Genomic DNA, 23,251 nt, shown 5'->3' with positions numbered 1-23,251 from the left:
CTTTGGTCTCCGAACAGATAAGCCTGTAGAAAGTGAATGTAACCTAGGAAGGGGGGCACGGGCCAAACCTCTGGATTCAACCATCCCCGATTATGAGGTGCCCTGACTCTGAACTGGAAATTGCACAATCTACATTGTGCAAGAACCAACTTCTTCTTCTGGTTTAATACTGGTATTTTAAAGATGGGGTGAATTTTTTTCCCATGATTTGATGAAAACCTTGAATTTTGGAGCAGACTGGTAAGCCGAGTCTAAATCTCATTTTTTGCTCCTTGAGCCCAGGTGTTTTGTCCTCCTGACAAGAAGATTAACTAGCGCACCCTTCGCTATAATAAGTGGGAAACAGACCACAGGATAGGTAAAGAACACATTTGCTGTTTTATTGGTGCCTTGCAGGGCAATAATACTGAAAAAGGGGAATGCAAAAGAAACCAAAAACCAAAAACAAAAACCCAGGATGGTGGCAACCCACATTGTATTTTTTTTAAAGAGTACATCAACTCCTGTTTTTTTTTTATTTATTGTGGCATGAATGATAACATAAAACCAAAACATGAAAATATACAACTTATATTACACTATGTGTTATGAACAAAATATAAATCTATAACTCTATGTTATATTTACATAATTATTTCTTTATTAAATTTCAAGTGAGATGGTAGGTTGCACATACTTTGTTTTAAGCTCCAGGCATTTGATTGTCTCTATTTCTTTTCTATTTTCATTTCACTTGTAAAATCCAAAACGTTAGAAGGAGTAAGAGCTTTAGAGCCAATGGAGCTATATAAATACTGTTTCAGCAAACCAGTGACAAAAACACTGGGGAGTAGAGAAATCAGTCAGTAGAAAAAACGAACTTGACATGTTCTTCAATCTGGGAAACTGACAAGTTAAGATAAAGTCGAAAAAATGTAAATATAAACCAAGCTAAACAGCCAGCCCATGCCCTGTGAATTGAGGATACACTTGAATCCACATTTAGTGAATTACACACAGTTCTTTGCAAAATTGAAGGTATGATTCTAGCGAGAAGTGGGCAGACAAAAATACTTCCTATCCGATACATCATGCCCTTAAACGTACGAGATATCATAGAGTTGCCATTCATTCTAGCAGATGAATTCTTGCTAAGTAAGGTCTACGTTTCCACGGAGTATAATTATTTCTGATGTTACGAACGTGATGTCAGAGGCTTCTTCGGGGACAATAACAGCTCATCTCTTTGGATTAAAAAGAAAAAGCTCTGAAAATGTGCTGTAAAAAGGTTAAAGACAATTTACTTTCTAAAAAATGATTTAATTAAAGAGAAAGTCTACTGCAGTAACCAAATCTTTGAAATAATGTCTTCGAAGAAAGAATTTCTTCCATATGCATTCGTAATAAGAGGATTTGGTTACAAAACTAATTAAATGCTATAATAATAGCTAGTGTTCTTTTCTGGGGGCCTGATTAATATAGCGGAACGGTTAAATAAAGATGTTAAATGCACTTAAAAATCCTATTTTACTAATATAAGGCATGAATAAATTGAAAAAGGATATACTCTGTGTTATTTAATTGAGCTTAGAAGCAAGTGCCTCAGTTTTTTTTCTTCTTTCTTTTCCCCTTTTCCCCACTGCTGGTGGTGTTCTTTCGGAAGCCCATGAGACGCACGGCGCAAGCGCTCCCCCGATTGAGGAGGAGGCGGCCTGTACACCCCCTCCGGCAGCGCCCCAAGACCACCCTCGCTCACCAGGTTCCCGGGGAAGAGGGGAACGAAGCCCACCTCGGCACTAGGGCCTCGATGCGCTTTTAGGTTAATACGATCCTAATCTCTTCTAACCTGGTTTTTCTACACGCTCCAGGGCACAGAACCCAGGAAAAAAAAGAAACAAGACAAGAAGATCTTTTTATAAATGTATGTTTTGCTTCGTTTTGTTTTTTCTAAGAAATTAAAGAGGGACAAACAGGGCCTCATTTTCAAACCTGGTCTTCTACTGCCGAAGGATATATGGGCGCTCATCCTTGGACCCAACAAAACATCAGCACAGGCGTTAAGTATTTTGCTGGTTTGGGACCCCAGAGCCTTTTTTTTTTTTTTTTTTTTTGCCTTTTTTCTTTTTAACATTGCTGCATCGGTTTCAACATCCAAATGCAGGACGTGGATAGTCTGCTAAAGCTACCCATTCCAAAAGCCTGACTGAACCCCAGGCTCTAGTGTAGCCTCTCAGACGGAAATGTGTACGGTAACAAAATCAGCGTTCATCTGAGCCCCGGTCCGGGCCAAGGCAGCGAGCAGAGCAGAGTGCTCCCGGGGAAGGGCTCTGTCGCGCCGTCCATCGCCGAGAGCAGCGCTCGGTCCTGCGGCCCCGGCACAGGCGCTCCTCCGGCGCGGGACCGACCCTGCCCGCGGAGACGGGGCTACCTCCAGGAGCGTCTCCTGCAGCGCGGCCCATAGTTGGGGAGTGAAATTCGGTCCCGCTGAAGTCAAAGGGCCTTTTTCCCGTTGACTTCCCCGAGGCCGGCTTTCCAGCCCACGCGTCTAAGACTCGCTCCAATCACGCCTGCCGCAGTGGCACCTACCTGGAGCTAAAACAAAGTATTCTGGTAGCCCAAAGTGACACAATTAAACCAGAGAGTGTCTATAACGTGGTGGAAATCAAGCATCCAGCAAATGTGAGGTGAACCCACAAGAGTCAGAAGTAATTTGTTCACAAAGACAGGGAACAAATTTAAAAGTAAAAAAAAAAAAAGGAGCAAATACCTGTTTTCACATTGTACATAATAATGATATAAAAACAATTGTCTATTTTTTTTTTCCTTCTTATCCAAACAGAGTGCTTCAAAAAAATTGGCTCTAGATGACTGGTGTAATTAAATAACTAAAATGAGTGATGAGAGAGCAGAAGTTAATTAAGATTGAAAACAACACTCCCATTAATTCACTCCATCATAATAAACATCAGAAGTTGACATGGCTGGGGCCAAAATTAAAATAAAAGAAAGAGGAATGGTGTGAGCAGAAGAAGAAGCGATTTGTTTTCATATGTATATATATATATATTTATATATATATAAAAAGGCAAGGTGGGGGGGGGGTATCCATTTTAAATAGCCTAACAGCTTCATTTGCTGCACTGCCAAATTAGAACAGAATAAAATAAAGTTAAAAAAGGGGGGGGATAAAATAAATTATACATAATTTACTAATCTGGGAACAGCTGACCATTATTATTATTATTATTATAATTACCATTACAACACTAGCAAGAAGAGGCAGTTCAACTGAAAAAAAAACCCAACACAGCCATAAAACACAAACAAAAAGAACCCTCTCTGACATGGAGGATATGATCAGCTACTCCAAGCATAACTTCAGAGCAAATCTTCTGAGAGAGAGAAAATAGAAAAGAATTTTTCAAGGCAGAGGTGGAAATCAAAAAAGGGAAAACAGGAGAAAAAGAAAACAGATGTTGCAGGGTAAAACTATCACACGTCCAAACCGCTCGTCGGAGTATTGTCCTAAGTCTTCAGTGGCATTTGCTTGTTTGCTTGCGCAAGGTCTGCAGAGGTCAAGTTACACTTCAAGTGGGATTTCAGGAGGCCAATACAGACCCTCCCCATCCTCCTTCCCAGTCTCTCCTCCCGCCTGCCCCTTTCATCCTGCACCTGGACTTAAATGGCTGATTGCACCAAGGGCTAAATTTGCCCGATTAAGGGAGCATTTGCAAAATCAACGTTGCCCGGTACTGAAGACCATGGTTCTGGGGAATGCTTGGGCTGGGATCTCACTGGCACTAAGATGCACAGGGCGATCTTTACAAGGTAAAAGTGATAACGACAGCAATGAGTCCCCCTCTAGGAGTAGGAATTTACCAGGGAGCACCATGAATATAAAGGTGGCATCCTCAGTTAGAAAACCCACTCACAGGAAGGCTTTTGTCTCAGTGCGATCCTAAGACTTTGCTTCCCAGGCCAGAGAGGAGCTCCGGGATAGCTGCTGTTTGAAATTAGAGGTAGCCTTTTTGGTTGGTTGGTTGGTTGGTTGGTTGGTTTAGATCTAATGCTTCTGTCTTGCTACATGAACCTGGGTCCTCTCCTTCTACAGGAAGATCAGAGTGAGGAGATGAAAAGAGACTCTGATTCACTTGTATTTACATTCTTTTTTTCTGAAATAAAGCCTAACATTCAGTTACTTTACTGGAAATACAAGAGGCTAACTTCTGCTCAGGATTACACTTGTGTAAATCCACCTTCCTCACCTGGTCGCTGTTGCCCAAGGCAGGCACAACTGCCCAACCAACATATCTAAGGGCTCTAGAACAACGCTGAAAATATTTTAGCCCAGGAGAACAATTTTTCTCTTGAGAGAGGCAACAGCTAGGGAAAATCAGCACCACAAAGGTTCGGGTTCTTACATGCCCACTTTGAATATGGAAATCTCTTCATAGCTATTAGTCTTCCTTCCTACACAAACATGATAAAAATGGATTTCTGCAAGTGCAAAGGAGAAAAAAATGTCAGTTAAAAAAAATTGCCTTTTGAATCAGAGATCAGTTCTCAGCCACCCTGAAGGTACAAGTTCATTAAAACTGGACATCACAATAACCTAATTACGCTCAGCGAGGAGGTAACATTTCCAGTTGCCCTGTCCTGTGCTGAACAAATGACATTTTGGACAAGCCTTTTTTATGTTGCATACGCTGCCACTTGAAGTGTAAATTAAAAGCAAAGGCTCCTTACAGACCAAGTCATTTGGAGGGTGCGGGACTTCATTCTGGAACATGCTTTTTGCTCACAATAGTCCAATATTATTCTTATTAGTACCATAAACACGCACACATGAAAATCCAAGATCATAAAATATTTTTTCTCTAAATTTCTTACGTCTCTCTCTCTCTCTCTTTTTTCACCTGAGAACGGCACCTACAGTTTCCTTTAAAACGCAAAACGAAAACCAAAAATATACGTCTAATCTCACCAGCTGCTGGTATATCAGGTTCTTCAAGGGATTGTCTAAGATACAACACTGTCCTAACTTAAGACAGAGCAAGAAGCAAAAGAAAAGCAAAAGAAAAACAAAACAAGAAGAGACCAACCAAAAAAAAGCAAATTGGACTAGTTCAGCGCTTTAGTACAAATTTGGCACTTGCTCAAAGACTCAGTATGGTGTGCAACTGATGAAGAGAAGTCCTCTCTTGAAAGGAAATAATTGCTTGTTGGGGTTAACAGAAACAGACTCCCCACTTCCTTCCTTGCCAGCCACGCGCACAGGCACGCACGCACGCACACACACACTTCTGACCCAGATTTGCCAGGGAGGAGGAGGAGGAGGAGGAGGAGGAGGAGACAGAGGGGGTCAAAGGAATTTTATCTTTTTTCTTTCCTGTCAGGTGCATTACCAAAAAAAAAAAATTATTTCTCTTTAAACTGTAGCACAAAACAACAAAACACATTCACAAGCCACTTGTTGGCACTGTGTACCTGAGTGAGAATTTCTAGAACATTGTAGAACAAACAGCCATAAAGTTTATTTGAAAAAAAAATAATAATAATAAAAGGTCGACGGGTAAGACTTCAGTGCTTGGGTATAGCAGCTGAATTACTGGCATTATTTTACCCATAGCTTATATCATTCTGTTGTTGTTGTCGTCGTTGTCTTTGTTTCCTTTCTTCTGAGCCTTTTTTCTTCTGATGCAGGCTGATGTCTATTAGTCAGCTGATGTCCCAACTAGTTAAGACTAACAGTTAAAGTAACAGTCAGTGTATGAGAAAGTTAATGTGCTTGGCCACTGGCAAGGATAAACCAGATGGGGCTTTATTTATTTTTTCTTTTCTCCTTGAAGTCCTGTAGGTCACGAGATATTTGGACCCTGATCAGTTGGCTTGCCCCGCAATGTGATTTTCACTGTCACTGCCATAGTCCGCATCGGGGTCATCCTCTTCCTCATCGTATTCATCGTAGATTTCTCCATTGACGTCATCGGTCTGCATCTCTTCCTTGATGTGAGGCTCCTCGCCTTTGATGCCGTAAGTGCTCTGGATGACGGGCATCCCGGGCTCCGGGCTGCTGGACACGCTCGAGTGCTCGGAGGGCAGATGTGGGGAAGGCATTCCTGCCATGGCAATGGCTCCTGGGTAAACTACGCCCGCGGTGGCAATGGGAATCTGTGCTTGTTGCCTGCCGTGGAGAAAAAGTAAAAGGACGTTTGAATACTGGAAGGAGTAAAGGGAGGGCAAGTACAACAGCACTTTGCAAGCCCATAGCATATGCTCTTGGGCATGCAAAGGAAGCTCCTGAGCGGCCCATGCAAGACAACCCTTATATCAATATTCCAGACTCACCAACTGGTGCTCTTGAAACGAACATCAAGCCCAAACCAATCTCACTGATAAGAAAACCCAATCTCTGTAAACATCTCTAGCTGTACCTGAACTACACAGCTTCAGCTTGCTTGCTTGTGACGCAAACTTCTTTACTGGGTAAACTGGGTGTCCCACGAGCTGCCAGCCAAAAATAAACATCCTTTCAACTGTGGTCCAACTTAAAAAACATACATTTTGAAAATCTTCCTTTTAAATAATCCCAGCTACTGGCAGGACCAGACATAAAAGTAACACATTGCCAACAGGAGAGACGCGGCGAGGGCTAGGTAGTTTGCACAGGAACGGGGAGGTGCTGTAGGAAAGTACCAGTGGATGAGGAGAAAGCAAGGCAGGTCTCTCCAGAGAGGCAATGTTTACTCCACGTTCACTCAGAGACCCGGCCATTAATAGGGAGAGGAACAGTGGGCTTTCTGGGGTCAACATGGGTTTATAGGATGATCACTGAGAGCCTCCCACTGGGAGGTGATAGTTTCCACGGTAAGCGGCACTTGTGAAAAGCAGAACCTTCGAAGGAAGGTGGATAAAATTGGGAAAAGGCAGACTTAAAACGGAAGCATGCATTATTTAAAAATAAATAAAAAGCAAGCAAGCAACATGAGCATTTGAGAAAATCCTCTACAGGATGCCTTTATATGGCGTCTAAGCCTCGGAAACCTGTCTGCAGTAATGAAAGAATTATTATTCCAGGCCATAGAAATTCCCTTTGCATCAAGAACACTAGCTGTGTTATACCAGTGCTTGTTTCCCTGAGAAGCTTCAGGGTCCCAACAAGCCTAGAGGTTTAAAATTCATGCTCCTTTTGTTTCCTTGCTGCATGAAGTAATTCCATTGCAGTAATACTCTTCAGTACATGCTGCACATTGTAATGTCATCAGCGGTGTGTCCATCTGCACTGAAAAGCCTTGCCACAGGAGACAGGGCAGAGTCTCTTGAGATGAACATTCTTAATTAAGAATGAAACCCTCCCCTGTTCCCCTGCCTGCCTGTGCCCTGGCTGTACAGTAAGCCTTGCACAGTACAGTGATCCTGAAAGACTTTCCTCTGCCAAACAGCTTTACATTTGTTTGGAATTGCTTGCTGCATTTTCAGATACTTCCTGCCTGCCATTCGAGCGAGGCCTCCCTCCGCACAGGCCTTATTTCCGTGTTTCTGAAACAAGTAGAAGTCGTGTCAGCTGAAGATACAGCTCTTGAAGTAGGGAGCGGATCTAATTTGCATTTTATTCTTAATTCAGTAGGAAGGCTTTGTTTTCTGGAGTCAGCATTTCTGTAACAAGATTCAGCACACTTAAACTGCTTTTAATATTTAACAATAGGAACACTTTGCACTTAAATGGTGCTTTTCAGAGTGCTTTTCAAATATTAAATAATATAAGAATAGTATTTTTCCACTTCTGTAGGATGTCCACTCCAGAGGACCTTAAAGCAGTCCTCAGATACCAAGGTATTAGGGCTCTCAGCAGTCCAGTGAGGTGAGCTTACCCTACCACCGTTAAAGATGAGGACACTGAGACACAGCAGAATTAAGTACAAGAGTTGCAAAAAATGCCCAGTCCTTCCCATTGTGATGCCTTCAGACAGGCTTTCAGCGTGTCCCAGCAGTTGGCATCGCCACAGCTCTTGTAAGCCCGGTCACTTGCTTTGGTGCCCAGGCAGGAGCTGGACTGGCGTTTAGAAGTTTAGCCCTAAATGACCTGTACCGGCTGATGCAGCAGATGGGGAACTAAAACCAGGAATGCAGCTGTAGTGCTGCGACTGCCAGCATCAAACACCGACCCCACTGCGCTCATCGGCCGCTTTGTCAGTAACTTCTACAAAGGTTTCACCCCAGGTTCTGCGCTCTAACGCCCCAGTGCAAATTATCTCCTGAAATGTCTTGATCTCAATGTCAGCCTTGTTTGGAAAGCTAAATAATATGCAGAATGTTACAAGGTTAATTTTTTTCCCCATGATGAAGCACGCGTGTTAACCAGATAAGCAGTGTTTTGGGGCTCTGTTGCCACCTATTCTTTTTCCAGAAGGCCCTCCTCCTCTTTTTTTAATCTCTTGATGCCAAATGTTGGCTGACTTCCCTGTGTTTGTTTCAGTGCTTACCATTGGGATCACTGGACCTGCCAGCGCCACAGGGTTAAGCAGCTCAAATTTCTCTGCTGAGCAGCTTACTATAACAATGCACACTGTAGCTGTTTAAAACACAGTCTGATGACACTTAACAGTTGCTGGACAGATATCCTCTCCTTTATTGCTACTTCTAGCCGTTAACTAGAGAGATGTGCAACTCAGTTAATATTAAAATGATTCCAAATTCAGATGAAACAAAACAGAAATTCCGTTATTTCTGAGGGCCGTTCTTGTTGCTGGTTTTGCTTTTTTTAAGACCACTGTGTAGCTTCTAATTTTCTGGAGCGAATACAGAAATATTGCAGAATGTTTGATTACTTCCGATTCTTTTGATCTGCTGTAACCAAAACCAAGGAGTCTTTGCAGAAGGAAAATCCATGCTAGTTTTCTAGGCAGATTTTAACCTAATCATATCAAGCTGATCTATTAGCTGTTTATCAGGACCAGTCTTCTTGAAATTTATGCTCACAAAACATTCAGGAAGACACTCCCTAGTATGACAAATGCCGTCACGATGAACAACGCAGACAACTTCATGCCTGATATGAATTAAGTGAGCCAAGCCCCTATTCCAGGTCAAGTTCAGTATGTTCAGCAGTCCTTTTGCAGACCACTTGCCACAGATGATCCTGAATGCAAACTTGTATTTTTGGCTTTTGGATCAAGAGGCACTACCATAGATTTATTCAGATGTACTCTCTGAGGCCTCATAATAAAGTAATACTTAGAAGGCTTTATTAGAAGACTTACGTTTCATTGGAAAATCTGAAGCTTTTTTTTTTTCTTTTGCATGATCAGAGTGGAAATGACACAGTTGGCCGAAGCTGTAAGATGAGTATATAGCAGAGCCAACAAAAAAATCCCTAACTGCCTAACTTCCTCCTGGAACACATTGTTTTAAAGTATAAGCTTCATATTCTGTTAGCAATATATAATGTCCTTGCCAATAAAATATAACATTTACCACACTGAATTAAGAATTCTCCCTGAAAAATTTTTTTGCTATGAGCAGTAGTTTTTAAAGGTCCCATACCCAACATTAAAATACTGCCTCATCTCCTGGCGTCTGTTGCGCATGATAGCCTTGTACTCGCCAATGCGTAATTTTTTGCCATCTACAAGGCAGGTACGCTTCGGCCTTGGCTTGTATTTGTAGTCTGGGTATTTCTCCAGGTGCTGTTTGCTGAGTCGGGCCTGCTCCTCATAGTATGGCTGCTTCTCTAGGTTTGTCATAGCTTTCCAGCGAGATCCTGTCACAGAAAAAAAAAAGAATGAGAAATGAGATTCTACTCATCCACAAACACCGAAAGGCAGAGAAACAAATAGGTCACCCAGAACAAGATACCTACGGTCATATCGCTTCGGGCTGGGAATCTGTCAGAGCTTCTAGACAGGGGTCAGGTCTTGTTTGTATTTGACTGGTAAACCTCTTGCGTATGGCCAAGAGGCAGAGAGGGATGATACTGGAAGTTTTGACTCAATATTTTACTGAAACTTATCTACATTATAATGTCTTTCAGGTGGGAAGTAAAACCATCATCCTGATAAGGAGCAATCGTTTTCAAATACCTCCTGAAATTTATAAACTAATATTTCTTAAAGGACACAGTACGGGAGCAGAAAGTAAAATTTCTTGAATCAGTTATCCTACTTTATTTTTCCATGAACTATAGAAGTGCTTCAGGTTAAGATACATTTCAAGTAACAGGAATGGTCCAAGCTGTGAAACATGTGGCCTAGAAGGAAAACTTTATTGGAAAACAGTCAATTTTCCCATTGGAAAAAAAGTTCGAATAGTTTCTCAATTTAATGGGTTCATAATGTCATATGTCGTACTTGACTCCCTCTTGTTCTTCATTTTTTACAGTTACTCATACTGTACTTAACTCATGCTATTACTCAGGCTGGTCTTAGCTCACTGTGCCCCTAAGACTCGCAATATAGAGAGCGCCGTTATCCCTTCCCAGGAAAGAAAAGTTCGGTTCCCTCTAGAAAGGCCCCTTCTGATTATTGATACCATTTTCCCCATTGCTCTTTGAATCTTTATTCCAAACTGCAGTTTGGGCTTCTGGAGTGAAGAGCTAAAGCCGGACCTCACAACTAGAGATAAACCGAATCGGAAATAATGATGTCTTTGTTCTGAAGAGGAGCAATGCACACCCCTTTCTTAGCAAACATTACTTTGGAGTCAAAACCATCATTTCTCCTGACGCTTACAACACGTAACATGCAGACATCCTCCAGCGAGTTCTGGAATGGGGAAACAGTTTAATTACATTGTTATTAGCTTAGGCACAGCACCATATTAGCGTGACTAGATGGTTTCTAGGATTTGGACTAAAACTCCTGCACGGCATTTCGTATATCATACAGAGGTAGTGCCTGTGCCTGGGGATCTGTGGCAGGGCTCAGTGTTACACAGGGCAGCAACCCTCTGCGGCCAGAATCCTGGTCAGCAGCTTTGTCTCCTGCAAAGAAATCATTCCAAGCTTTTTCTGGCAAAGAGAGCGGCTAGAAAAAGTGACACCAACTTTCCACATGTAGTACCTCCTAGATTTTGGGCTAAATGACACAGTGATAAACATGTGGAGACTGCCAAAACACGTAACACCTACTAATGCTGCATAAGATGGAAACATAGATAGGGCCTGTGTTGAATGATGTTAAGAATTCAGGGTAAAGCATATGAGCTCTACTGGAAGATGCCCAGATGTAGGTCTACTTTCAAATTCTACCTCACAGACACTGGCACACTGGCGTTTTAGCATATGAAGAGAATCATGAAAGTTAGTCTAAATCTAGAGTCCTCTAATCACAGACCTGCTGTAGTCCCAGTGGCTTAGAAAAGCAGCCCCAGCCCCATTTCCTGCCGATGAATCAGTTATTTATTTATGAATAATAAAGTTGAAAACCTCAGTCTTTAAACAAATCTTGACATTTGCTTTACATGCTGTGAGGGGACCTGCAATGTAGGAACTCAGATATATTTTGAGACAGATGGACAGACAGAAAGGTAGAAATTAAAATCAGTTGTTGCAAAATTGCCATGAAAATGTTCTATCCCAGCACAATTCCTCTTTCACTGTGCTAGCTCACTTGCTGCAATCCTACAGTCGGATCTGGACAGGCAGATTCCTACCCCCTCATGTGAAAAGATAAATAGTGGGTGAAGTTAGGCAAACACGTAAGTCTTTGCAGGATCAGGGCCATAAAAACTGAAATTTTGATGCATAATATTTGTACATACAGTTACACATACAATATTTATACATAAATGTCATTTGCTATGTTTTTCCTTCCTAAGCTGCAAACTCAATACAACAAAAATTCTGGCAATCTCACCTCTCTTCCTAGCAAATTTCTAATAGCTGCTTTCTGCAGTGATACCGCCTCTTACTATGACTTTACTGTTTTTACAAAATATACTAAATATAATTTACTAGTATGTTTTGAAGTATCATAAATAATTAAACAAACAATGCTGTCAAAATAAATTTTGAAAAAGGGCACATTTTCTGATGATAAACCCTTGTTTTTTACATTTTATTATTTTCACGTATTTTCTTAGTAATATACAAAATCCAACCAGCTCTCTGATTGGTCTTAATCTGAAATTTTGAAAGTTTGAAGAATATATAACTCTGATCTGTGAATTTGCACCCACAGGCAAGCTAAGCTATGAATGAGTATTGTCAATCAACATACTAAAACTGGTTAAAAGTACCTTGTGTTTGGACAAAATATATTTGTAATGGCTTTATCTGCCACTGTTTTATGTGTCTATAAACACACACAGGCAGGCATGGGTACCTATGCACAGTGCCAAGCCCAAGCCCAAACAAAGTGTGACTGAAGAACTTTGAAAAAATCTTTCTTTCTAAGGGAAGATTTACACTCTTGGGTGAGCTTCCTGCTCACCATCTGTGTTAGAAAGCTTTGAGGGGGTCAAGTATGCAAGGCTTTTCTCCTTGACTATAGAAACAAGAACCCGTTCCCCTCCCTGGATGTATGCATAATGACAAGCAGGATTCTCGCACAATTCTCCCTGATCTGGTGGCTGAGGTATTCAGAAAATAAATGAGAAAATGGTAAGACTTTGCAGCACCAAAGATGGCTCCTACCCCCAAGGGCAGCTAGGGCAGTTAGAGCTGTGCCCACACGATGACTGTGAAGACGGCTGTAGGGGACCAGCTATTTTGAGTCCAGGGCAGAAAAGGGATGCTCCCATGTGTGCCCCGGCACACACGCGCATGCCCTAGGTGGGGTTAGGAGCTCTGCTTACCGCTGATTTTAAGCCAAGCTTCTCCGACAAGAATTTTCAGCTGCTTGTAATATTGCCTAACTTTCAGGCCATTAGACTGACATTTTTCAATCTGAGTATCTGAATCAGGCTGATTTTACATTGAAAAAATACCCTCACATACACAAACACTTGTATACTGTATAGGTATGTGTATAGGTTTGCATTCACAGACTTACACATCCAGGAGAGAATTTCTGAAGGTAGTATCTAACTTCATCTTTTCCTAATCTCTTTATGTAGATTTCTCAGTGAAATTAATTAAAATATTTACAAAAATATCTGAACAATGCATTATTAAATTGATAGGGTCCAGCAGACCCATTTTAGCACTTTTTTAACAATTTACTAAAAAAAAATCATTATCCACAAGTTTAAGTTGCAATGAACAGATGGATGACAAACGTATGCACAGATGAATTTAGTGACAAATCCATGTATCTAATTTTTATGCTCAAAACATAATACCACAGTGTCAAATATAATCCCTAGAGAATTCTAGTGCTGGGACTATAAAAATGACCCTCGATCAGTGACAACTCCATCTAAGCTACTCTCCGTGACAACGAGCTCTCTGACCTCAATGTGTAGTAGTGCTGCTAAAAAAATGGTAAGGAAAAATTGTGGCTTTCTAATAAAGAGACCCTAATACCTGGCCGAACTGTAAGCTTCTAGTTGCTTACCCTATGCCAGTTAACAGCGAGCTCCCTGCTGACTTCAAAAGACTGGCCTTTTGCAATTGAGGGAAGACCTTTGTAACGTTTCTGTCAAGAAAGAAGATGTCAGGACATCCCTCTCCATTGCATAGGTGGAATAAAAAAATTAAATGCGATGCTGGAAAGAAATAGAAACATCATCTCTTATTGCTTCAGACCTTGCTTTTCCCCATATCTGGCAGCAGAACAGAAAGAGTTTGGAGTCAGCTATACTGTCTGTCACCTCAACAGGATCTGTAATGAATTTGCACATTTTACTCCAACTACTGTATATCTAATCAGAAAAAGATGTCCCCATATCTCCCTGATCTAGCGCCAAATAGTAAAAGGTGATTCCTTATGTTAACAATTTCAGCAGAATGGCTTATTAAAACCAGATTTTAGGGTATTATAAAATGCTTAGAAGCCCTTTAAAATGTCAACCAGGATCCCCAGAGACTGCATAAAATGTCAGCCCAGCTCAAGCGCCTGTTTTAAGCAGAATGAATTAGCAGCGTGCTGTCGGAGGTTGTTATCCAAAACAATCAGTTAAGAGGGAAAACATCAAGCTCTCTTTGTACTTTCTATATGAAAAGGGCCATTCAGAATGATCTTGTAGATTTCTGAAGCTGATTATTTAAAAACAGGTTTAACCAGGTCTACTCTCAATTTAGAAACAGACCAAAACTATTACTGCCCTGTCCTCAGTCTAATCATATCGTACACCTCTGACCAGTGTAATCCCTTTTAACCAGTATAAGGTTATTTTACCATCAACATAACCAATTTAGCCTTCTAATCCCGTTCCCATAACTAATCTAATCATCTTGTATCACCCTTTTAATCATGGGTTAATATCGTCACATCTGCCATCCACAGCCAATACATTCTGCCTCTCCGACCAATTTATCCCATTTCCACTTGCCCCCTGCTAACTTTTCATAATACCACTCTAATCAAGCTAAACTTCAAACCTCTGACCAGTCTAAACTCAACATATTTACCAGCCCTGCAGCTGGTTAACGCTGCCATTACAATTGCGCTACATTTCTCAAGTTGTCTGCAAAACCAGTGAGACCTGCAGCCCAGCTAAACATGTTCCCTGCTTAAGCTTTTACCCACTGGCCTGAGGGACGCTTAGGTCCTGTAACGCAGTCTTTATCAGTAAAAATGCAACATCTCCAATCTGGTCACAGATACTTTTTTTTTCTGCAGAACAGTAATTCATTGGCCTCAGAGATCCTCATTATTCACCTTCTGTATTATTCAGCGTGTCAGAGAGGAGTAACTTAGTACAGAATGTGGTCCTGGGAATTTGAGCAAGTAGCGAAAAATTGGACGACTATGGCATGAAATTCAGTAGACGATGCTCATGACAAATATTGCTTGGGACGTGAAGGGTAGAGGATATGGAAACTAGTTCTGATGTTTCTTTTTTTGATTTCAGGATTCTTTTCAGAATATTTAGAATAAAAGCAGCTTGTGATAGAGATCATGTACTAAAGGGAAATTTAATATAACAGGAACATAATAAAAATCCTTTAAAACTGTCAGCGTATAAAATAAAAGGATGTATTTTAGGATCTTTTCCCTATGGCCATTAATTTGAACAGAAAGTGCTATGGCACAAATCAAATACTGTGGTGTGTTACCCCACAGAATCTAGTTAGATGAAATACGTGGGCAAATAAATGATAGCAGTCATTTTGTGCTTGTTCAACAGACTAATGAAATGAACTGGTTTTGTCTATTCAGTTCATCTTTTCGCACCAAAACCACCACCACAATCTCGGTAATTACAAAGACACAAGAACATTTCAGTTATGGTTAATGTATACAACTGGGCAGCACGGTGAAAGCTCATATCACTGTTGTCCTCGATGCTGTCATTAAGCAGCAAAATAGATGTTCTAGAGACTAGTTCTGTTGCGTCAGGTGCTCAGCTCTATTCAGTCAAAAGGTTTTTGAGTTTTGCTACTGAAAGAACAGCGCTCTACCATTCTTACCTAGTATCTTGCTGATATTGGAGTTGTGCATGTCAGGGAAGGCTTGAAGGATCTTCCGCCGTTCATCTTTAGCCCACACCATGAATGCATTCATTGGGCGCTTGATATGGGGCTCATTGCTACCACGCCCTCTGGATTCCCGATAAATTCTAGACTCTGAAACTCCTGCACTTCCTAAAAAGAGACAGAAAAACATTCCCAGCTTGTGTTTCATTATGCAGCTTCCTCTGCCATCAGCAACCTACGCCAGGTGCTGCACATTCTATGAGTCAGTGTTCACAATAGGTTAATGGTGTTTCTTCTTTTTACTTGAAGCAGTAGGAAATACTGTATCTTGCATATTGTCTAGTTTTAGTTATTCTATTGATTCAGTATCACATAGTATAGACTTGATGAAGAGTTTCAATTGTTTTTTTCAACACAAAGCATTAAACAGCTTTTCTAAACCATCCTTTACTACTTAATAACGTAAACCCAATACTTACCAACGTAGATTTTCTTTTTACTTTCTTCCTTTCTTGCTTACCGCATGCTGGTCATGTTATGTTACCTATCTTCTACCTTTTTTGTGATGGGAAGGAGGTGATATATGGCAACATCAGGCGTTTCTTCTTAAGCAATTCTCCAGCTAGCAAATGAACATTTACACATCTGCCTGTTTTTGTGCTTACCTCTCCGTAATAACATAAGCAATAGCAGAGAAAGAAACGAACATTACGCTTGCTTCATCAAACCAAGAAAGTTCCTACACATGCAGAGCGTGCATCACCTATAATTCATGGACTCACTGTGTGATTTCATTTATCCCACATCTATTTGCCTCCTTTATTCCCTTTTACCATCAGAAATACATTCCTGGTCCAGTCTCGAGAAGTGCAGTGTACAGAAGAGAAGGCTAAAAATCACCTCCAGACTTAAAACACCACACGATGAATCATTTTCTCCTGCCTTGTTTCATAGTCACTTATTGCTAACCACTCTTACTCCAAAGCACTTGGATTCTCCTCCAGATCCCATTGACATATACACGCAAACCTGGAAATAAGGATAAGCCATTTGTACTGACCATCAGAATCTCCACTCATGTTGAAATCCATCATTGCGTGGCTAAACTTCCCGTCTTCACTCTGTTTTACTGCCAGTTGCTGAGTCAGGGTCTCCAGTGTTGTTTTGTCCTATATGGGCAAGATGACGGGATGTGGATCAGGAAAATCATTAAATATTGTAACTGCAAAGTTCATAGGTGATTTAGAAGGTTGATAGGGAAGCTGGATAACAATTAAATCACAACAATTTACTGAGCCAGGTATTTAAGAATACATAACAATATTTTTTCTGGAAGGGATATGATTGCAGACTCTACCAAGTCCTTTTTACAACATGCTTATTCGCTAGCGATGAGCAAACTTCATAGTGTTGAAAAGATTGGTTTAGTTAGGCATGATAAAATTGGCTGCACATCTGAAGAATACTTCAACTCTCTGTGTCCCCGGGACTGCAAAGCTGGACTGGAAGTTTAGATGATACACGCTCTTTTGCAATGTATTTATTGTTTTACTCTACTTCCAGCCTGCAATCAAAGTGTGGAGACATGGGTGACTTTGCCCTTTTTCTTTTCTAAAAGGCAGCATTTTAGGAAGCAGCCCATAGGGCAAAAAAACCCCTGTAGTTCAAACTTATTTAGGCCTTGGGAAAGGGTCAGCCTGAATTAAGCATGATATTTGGGCAGCAATTTGCGTTCTTGTCCAGACTTCTTGCCCAACCCTACTAACACCCCGTCCGTCATCCATCTAGTCAGAACTATCTGTGAACCCTGGATTGCAACAGGCTAGTGCGTGCTGCCAATTAATCTGTCAGGCTGCAGCGGTGTCTAAAGACATTGCCAGAACAACATGCCAGGGCCATCAATTCCAATGTTCTCTTCAAAACACCTCGCTTCCCCCTGAATTGTTTGACTTTACAAATACAAAGGTGTTCCATTTTCCAACTGTTTTTGTTTTCCCAATGAATTTTACTCATAAATGTTCTATCTTCCTGACAATCATATGTTTAAAAATAAATCTTTCGGGAGAGCAATACTAACATTTCAAAATGTTAGGCACTGTGCCTTTTGCAAAGCTAAGAAAATTACATGATATGGAATGATAATAAAGTGGCTCCAGTCGAAAAAATTCTTTTGAGCTTCTTCCTGAAAGGAAGATTGCTGTTTTGTTGCTCTATTCCACTCCTGATGGCTGTGAAAGATCAACAAACTAAAAAAACTTTCAGATTTCACATGGCAACCGGAGACTTTACAACTATTCTATGTAGCCTAATAATGTCACTGGGTTGTATTATACAAGAAAACAGAAAAGAGAACAATACGAGTACAGAAATGCTTCCTGCAGTGAGATGTCCCTGCATCTGCAATTCAAAGAACAGTTCAAAATCATTTAAGTCATTTCACAAAGATTTTCTTGAGAGAGTTAGAAAGGAGGCTAATCTGCCAACTTCGTACACTCGCACAGTTTAGGGAACATGAGGTTAACTTTCCCTCTCCTCGCATTCATTTTCATTGTGGATCCCTTTCGCACTCCTGGTGCGCTGTCTGTAAGAGCAGAAACCGTGCAAGATGAGTTATCCTCTTGGTTTTTGCAGGAAAAGCTCATGCAGCAGAGTCGGCCCATCACAAGCAAAAGGGTTTCTGTTAACACTTCCAGGCACAGAAGAACCAGGAAGCTTGGAGAAGCTTCGAATAAGCATCTGAACTATTCAGGCATTTAGCTTTACCAAACTCTTTGATCTACCGGTTTTAACTCAGCTCTCATTTCCAAAGCAGCCTATCAGCAGAGGGAAAGTCAGGAATAAGTTGACTTTGTATTTCTTCCAAATGGATCTCAGATATATAATGCAAGTCAATGTTTTTTCCTCAAAAAAAAAAAAAAAATCTATTTACCGTCAACTTCATAAGGATAGGGTTCAAAAATGTTTATGTCAGAAATCATTTACAAATGCTGCCACCAACCTAAAATATAAAAGAACATCTCCTCTTGTTGGGTATATTATGGGGGAAGGGAGTTTTCTGTTGCAGACTTTTCTTGAATCATGTATAAACCTCTTAGAGAAACAGAGCTGAGAGCGCAAAGGGCACAGGCTTAACAGCTTTTTCTTTATGCAGTAAACGCAGCTGTTGAAGTCGGAGGCCGTTACATTCAGAACCACACTCTGCCGACATGATCTGATTGAGTCTTAAGGTCAGCGAATACTCTGGCATGCTGTCTGCAAGGTACACACCGGGTACGGCTCGTTTATCAGAGTTTGACTTAACAAGCCTACAGATGCTCTGCCACTATCCATCTTGGGCAAAGTTTTGCATTTTGAGGTACAGCCACATTAGATGAAGTGAGAGAGCGCAGGCATGATCGAAGAGGGGCTGGGAAGGAATGCCAGATGAGTGCTGAGCTCCCGGGCTGCGCGGCTCAGCCCCAGCGCTTGCAGGTGGCTCTCCGGACAGCTGAAACGTGGGTGAGAGGGGAGACCACCCTTTCAACACGGTGACCATTTACTCCCTGCTACTTAAACATAGAGAATGCCATTATCATTTAATCAGCAACGATAAGGTGGCAGCTAAAAAGAACTTCTGCAGGATGTTGTTTTTGAAACAGGGGACGTCAAAACAGCCAGCCAGTACTTTTCTGTGTTAATGTTTAGAAATGTTTAAGTTTAAAATGTACTCAGGCAAGAGTAAGTCTAAGGCCTGCTCTTTCCTGAGCCTCTGCAACAGCATTAGGAGAGCAGGAGATCAGCGACACCCTGGCAGGATGCAAAAGCCTGACTATATATAAGTAGCATTCCGATTTCCTGTCCTACGCTCTTTCCACTAAACACACGGCAGCTGATTTTCCCCAATCCTGACGTACGGAAATGCTTTTCCCATTACAAAATATTCGAAAGGAGCTAACCAGCATTCCCGTGTTGTTTTGCTTGAAAGCATTTAGTTGATGACTTGCTGCTTTTCATCTGATGGAAGCATCTCTTTACCTTTCCTACAGAGCCTTTCATTTGATGGAGAAAGTATTTATGGAAGCTCCAAAGCAACAAAGGAAAAAAAATCTTTTCTTCCCTGAGCCCAAATAAACTGGCAACCTGCTGAAACTGCTAGCCCAGCCTCCTCTCACAGAACGTATTTAAGAACTTCAGACAAGAGATCCACAGTGGTTTCAAGTTTATACAAAAGGAGGACCTATTTATCGTCATTGTCTTAATTCAACAGCAAATTACACATTCTTAAAACTGCCACCACTCCGCTGTGTTGGATTAGCTGTGTAAACAGCAGCAAGCTGTGGTTCCATACAGTGATAACAGGTGGAGTACACGCATGTTGGGTTCAGCCGCACACTTCAATAAAGTAGTTGTGCTACAGCACTACAATTCAAAAGGCGGTGGCACATTCCTGCGCACCACTATGCCTTAAACTTACTTTTATCATTATATCAAGCTCTACATCCAATTGTCTTGCTGGGCAGAGAAAGGAATGGGGAAGAGAGTTCAGCTGATGATATTGTACATGCTTTCAGGTTTTTAAAGCTACAGGAGAATAACCAGAGTGATCATCCCTTCGTTTCAGATTTGCCCCACACCCCAAAGGTATAAAATGCTATTCATCCTATCAGCGATGCACGAGCAGCATCAATTGCAGCCTAGAACCAATACTGCCGGGAAGAATAGGTAAGGGAAGCGCTGCAGTCTCTTGCTTGTGAGACCTGCTAAAAATCAGACTGCATAAAGCAGCGAAACAAATGGTAAGGAACGCTTCTGCTCTTGCAGGAGGAGAAACATAGGGATGTCTTGCTAAAGATGAAGTGAATCCTTTTCTTCTAAATTTCTGAATTCTGGATCAGGCCCCAGAAGGCTGAAAGACATCTTACAAACATCTTTTTCCTCTGTGAAGAACTTCCGCAGAGGTTAGGAAAAACTATCTTTATGGTCATTTCTATTGGATTGTAGGAGAGACTCTCCTTAGGGGCAGCAAGAGCTCTGTTGTCTGGATCATTTAAAATGGTAATGGGCAAACCAGAGAAGATAATACTGTAGAGAGCAATCAATGCCACAATAGCCCAATTGTTCAAAGTATAACCAGAGAGGTTTCATCAATAGCCATAATGTGATGAGAAGTTTCTAAAACTTTATTAATCAAAGAAAGTAATCTGCTGGAGAAGACTGGTTTGTACCACAGCTCCTAGCAATGTTCTAAGTATATTTAAAAGAACAATGAAAAACACATACACCCATGGAATGTGTCATGTAGAAAAAAAAAAAATAAAAAATGACTAAGCACCGCAAGTCAGACTCAGTTTTGTGGTCAGCTGCAAAAGTTACTTGGCTCTCTGTCATGGATAGCTGTCATAGTTTAACAAAACATTGATCTAAAAATGACAAGAACTTGGTTGCAGTCTCTTTCATAGAAGAAACATAAAACAAGAAGAGTCAAAACATATGTAGAACAGCCTGATAAGGTTTGCCAGAACTCCTCCCACTACCATACAAACGTGAAGCAAAACCTTGGAAGGTTTGAGAAATAAAGACATTCTGATATATTTGCTTACTCCCCTCTGACCCCGCTGCTCCTGTCTTGTGCTGGATCATGGTACCAAGGCTCAGGGTGCACCTGAGACCATGCGCACGCCTCCAGTCCTGAAGGACTCCACAGTGCTTCCAGAATACCGTGAATGCTGGGCATATGGCAACGGATCCCTCCTCCCCCTCTTTGAGACATCCTTTTGGCTGGGGTATTTGGCAAACACTGACAGTACTCTGAACTCCGTTAGAATTGCATTTTGGCAAGAGCTGTTTTTCCGATTGCATAATTCAAGGTTAGCAGTTTTACTGAAGCAGTCCACTTTTCTACTCCCCTAACCCTACCCCCATTTCCCCTGATATGAATATTTTTCCTCCCAGTTTGATGCCTGCAGAGATACAGCCAGCGTAGAACACCAGAGGAGGAGTGTTCAGGCACATCTCTTCACACTCCTGCTTTTTTAATTCCAAGTGAACTGAAAGGCCAGGCGAAAAAAATGCATTTGTAGAGTAGCTGGAGAGAGCCAAACATGGTTACCCATGGACTGCAAGGAGAAACTCACTCATCAGTTCTTGCACCTAAGAACTACAAACGCGCTGATGGACAGAGTGCCTGCTACCTTTGTTCCCTTCAGTGTCAATACATAAAAAGAAACAGATGGTTGCCTGTAATAGTCCTTTTTAGTGTCCCATTTCCTCCCTCCCTCTCCAAGTGCAGTTTGTCCAGCTATTTACCATCCTGCTCTGTGGGAAAAATTCCCACATCTGAACTCTAAAGGTGGTATTTTCAAATAGTTTGAGTTTTGATAAGCTCTTTTTATCTTAGATTGTTGAGCAGGGCCTGTGACACCATCTAATGTGGTTTGTGGTGCTGAGGCAGAAGTCTTCTCTCAGCAAGCCCCAGTAAATATCAACTGTTCAGACACATACCTTGGTCAATAAGCACCAGATCTTGAGGTACTAGGCAGATTAGCTGCTAGACTATGATCCCGCAATGAAAGTTCCCTTCAGTTTACGACAGAGAAACATCTTTAATTACCAGACACACTGGGGGTGCCAGGTGTTATCCATTCAACATCATGATATTTTCCTTAGCTCTCCAAAAAGGTGAAGAGTCTTATCCTACATCTGACACGAGCGAAGATTTTGTAAAAGTAATCTTTCTGTGCAATTCCTCTGCCTCTTGCAATAATAAACATCAGAATAGCTTGTGTTATAAAATCTTCATCCACAGTCTTTCAAAATGTGGAAAACATGAGGAAGGTAGGCATTACGGATGACAGAGAGCTGGAAGAACTTAAAGGAACTGGCAGTAGTGAGAGGTGTGCTCAGAGGTTTGCACATGATGAATTATTTGCAGCCCAGGCTCTACTCCTGCATATTAATGCCATGGTACTTCAAAGTAGGTACTGTGCACACTGCCTATGTCTCAGTCCAAACCATGTTACATCTATAACTGCTGTAAGAGAATTTCTGGCTCTTTTCCGAGGGATCTTCTATTTAGATTTAGCTTTTTCTGTGTAACAGATCACATTGCCCAAATCTTTTGCACTCATCACCGAATTTAGCCACAAAATTTCTCAAAGAGAGGCAGTATTATTAACTCTGTTTACCAGATGGGAAACTAAGTCACATAATAAGTGACTTGCCAAAGGTTCCTTAGTAAGACTGGTAGTTTTAGGAACTGAAACTAGCACTCCTGAATCTTATCTAAGAATTATAACCTCAACCTTGTAATTTCTTTGTGAACTGTGGAACTGTGACTTGCTGATGGCACATGTTACTAGGGAAAGCAAAATGAAATAAAAATAAGAGCAGTTACAGATCCACCATTACAATGGACCTTGCTTAAGTAACGCTTGCTGGGCTGTAAAACTCATAAAAAGCACATGCATGAAATGATAAAATAGAGTGAGACTTTCAAATGTTGACTCAGTAATTGTTAAAACCCTTCTGGCTGCACAATTTTATAGTCTTCTACTGTACTAATGAAAAGGGAAGAAACAACAAAGAAGGGTTTTAGCCTTCCAATTATATAAACCCTGTGGACCACCAAAGAAGATGAAAGATTATTTATAATGTCACAGCAATTTATCATTTGGGAGATTTTTTTTGTTGTTGTTGCATCAAAGTTGAGTATGAAGAAACAATGCATTCACCACCCCCTCAGCTCTTTCAGTCTTGCTTATCTGACATCTCTCTTTT

General features: G+C 41.2%; 1 protein-coding gene across 7 annotated transcripts in view; it reads right to left on the bottom strand.

Annotated features, from left to right (window-relative positions):
* Nucleotides 1-355: 355 nt before the first annotated feature.
* The window catches only part of SOX5 (SRY-box transcription factor 5), a 651,312-nt gene continuing 628,416 nt past the window's right edge, over nucleotides 356-23,251 (bottom strand). For all 7 annotated transcript variants that reach the window (XM_075160498.1, XM_075160507.1, XM_075160488.1 and 4 more), the window contains 4 exons: nucleotides 16,557-16,665; nucleotides 15,491-15,664; nucleotides 9,523-9,739; nucleotides 356-6,163 (listed from right to left, as the gene is read on the bottom strand). In XM_075160498.1, the coding sequence (XP_075016599.1) occupies nucleotides 5,860-6,163; nucleotides 9,523-9,739; nucleotides 15,491-15,664; nucleotides 16,557-16,665 (804 nt within the window). In that variant the 3' untranslated portion in view covers nucleotides 356-5,859. The remainder of the gene's footprint in view (nucleotides 6,164-9,522; nucleotides 9,740-15,490; nucleotides 15,665-16,556; nucleotides 16,666-23,251) is intronic.

Source organism: Calonectris borealis, chromosome 1, assembly GCF_964195595.1.
Source record: "Calonectris borealis chromosome 1, bCalBor7.hap1.2, whole genome shotgun sequence".
NCBI classification, from domain to species: Eukaryota; Metazoa; Chordata; class Aves; order Procellariiformes; family Procellariidae; genus Calonectris; species Calonectris borealis.
The sequence above is the reverse complement of the archived record's forward strand: the minus strand, read 5'-3'. Positions and strand labels throughout refer to the sequence as shown.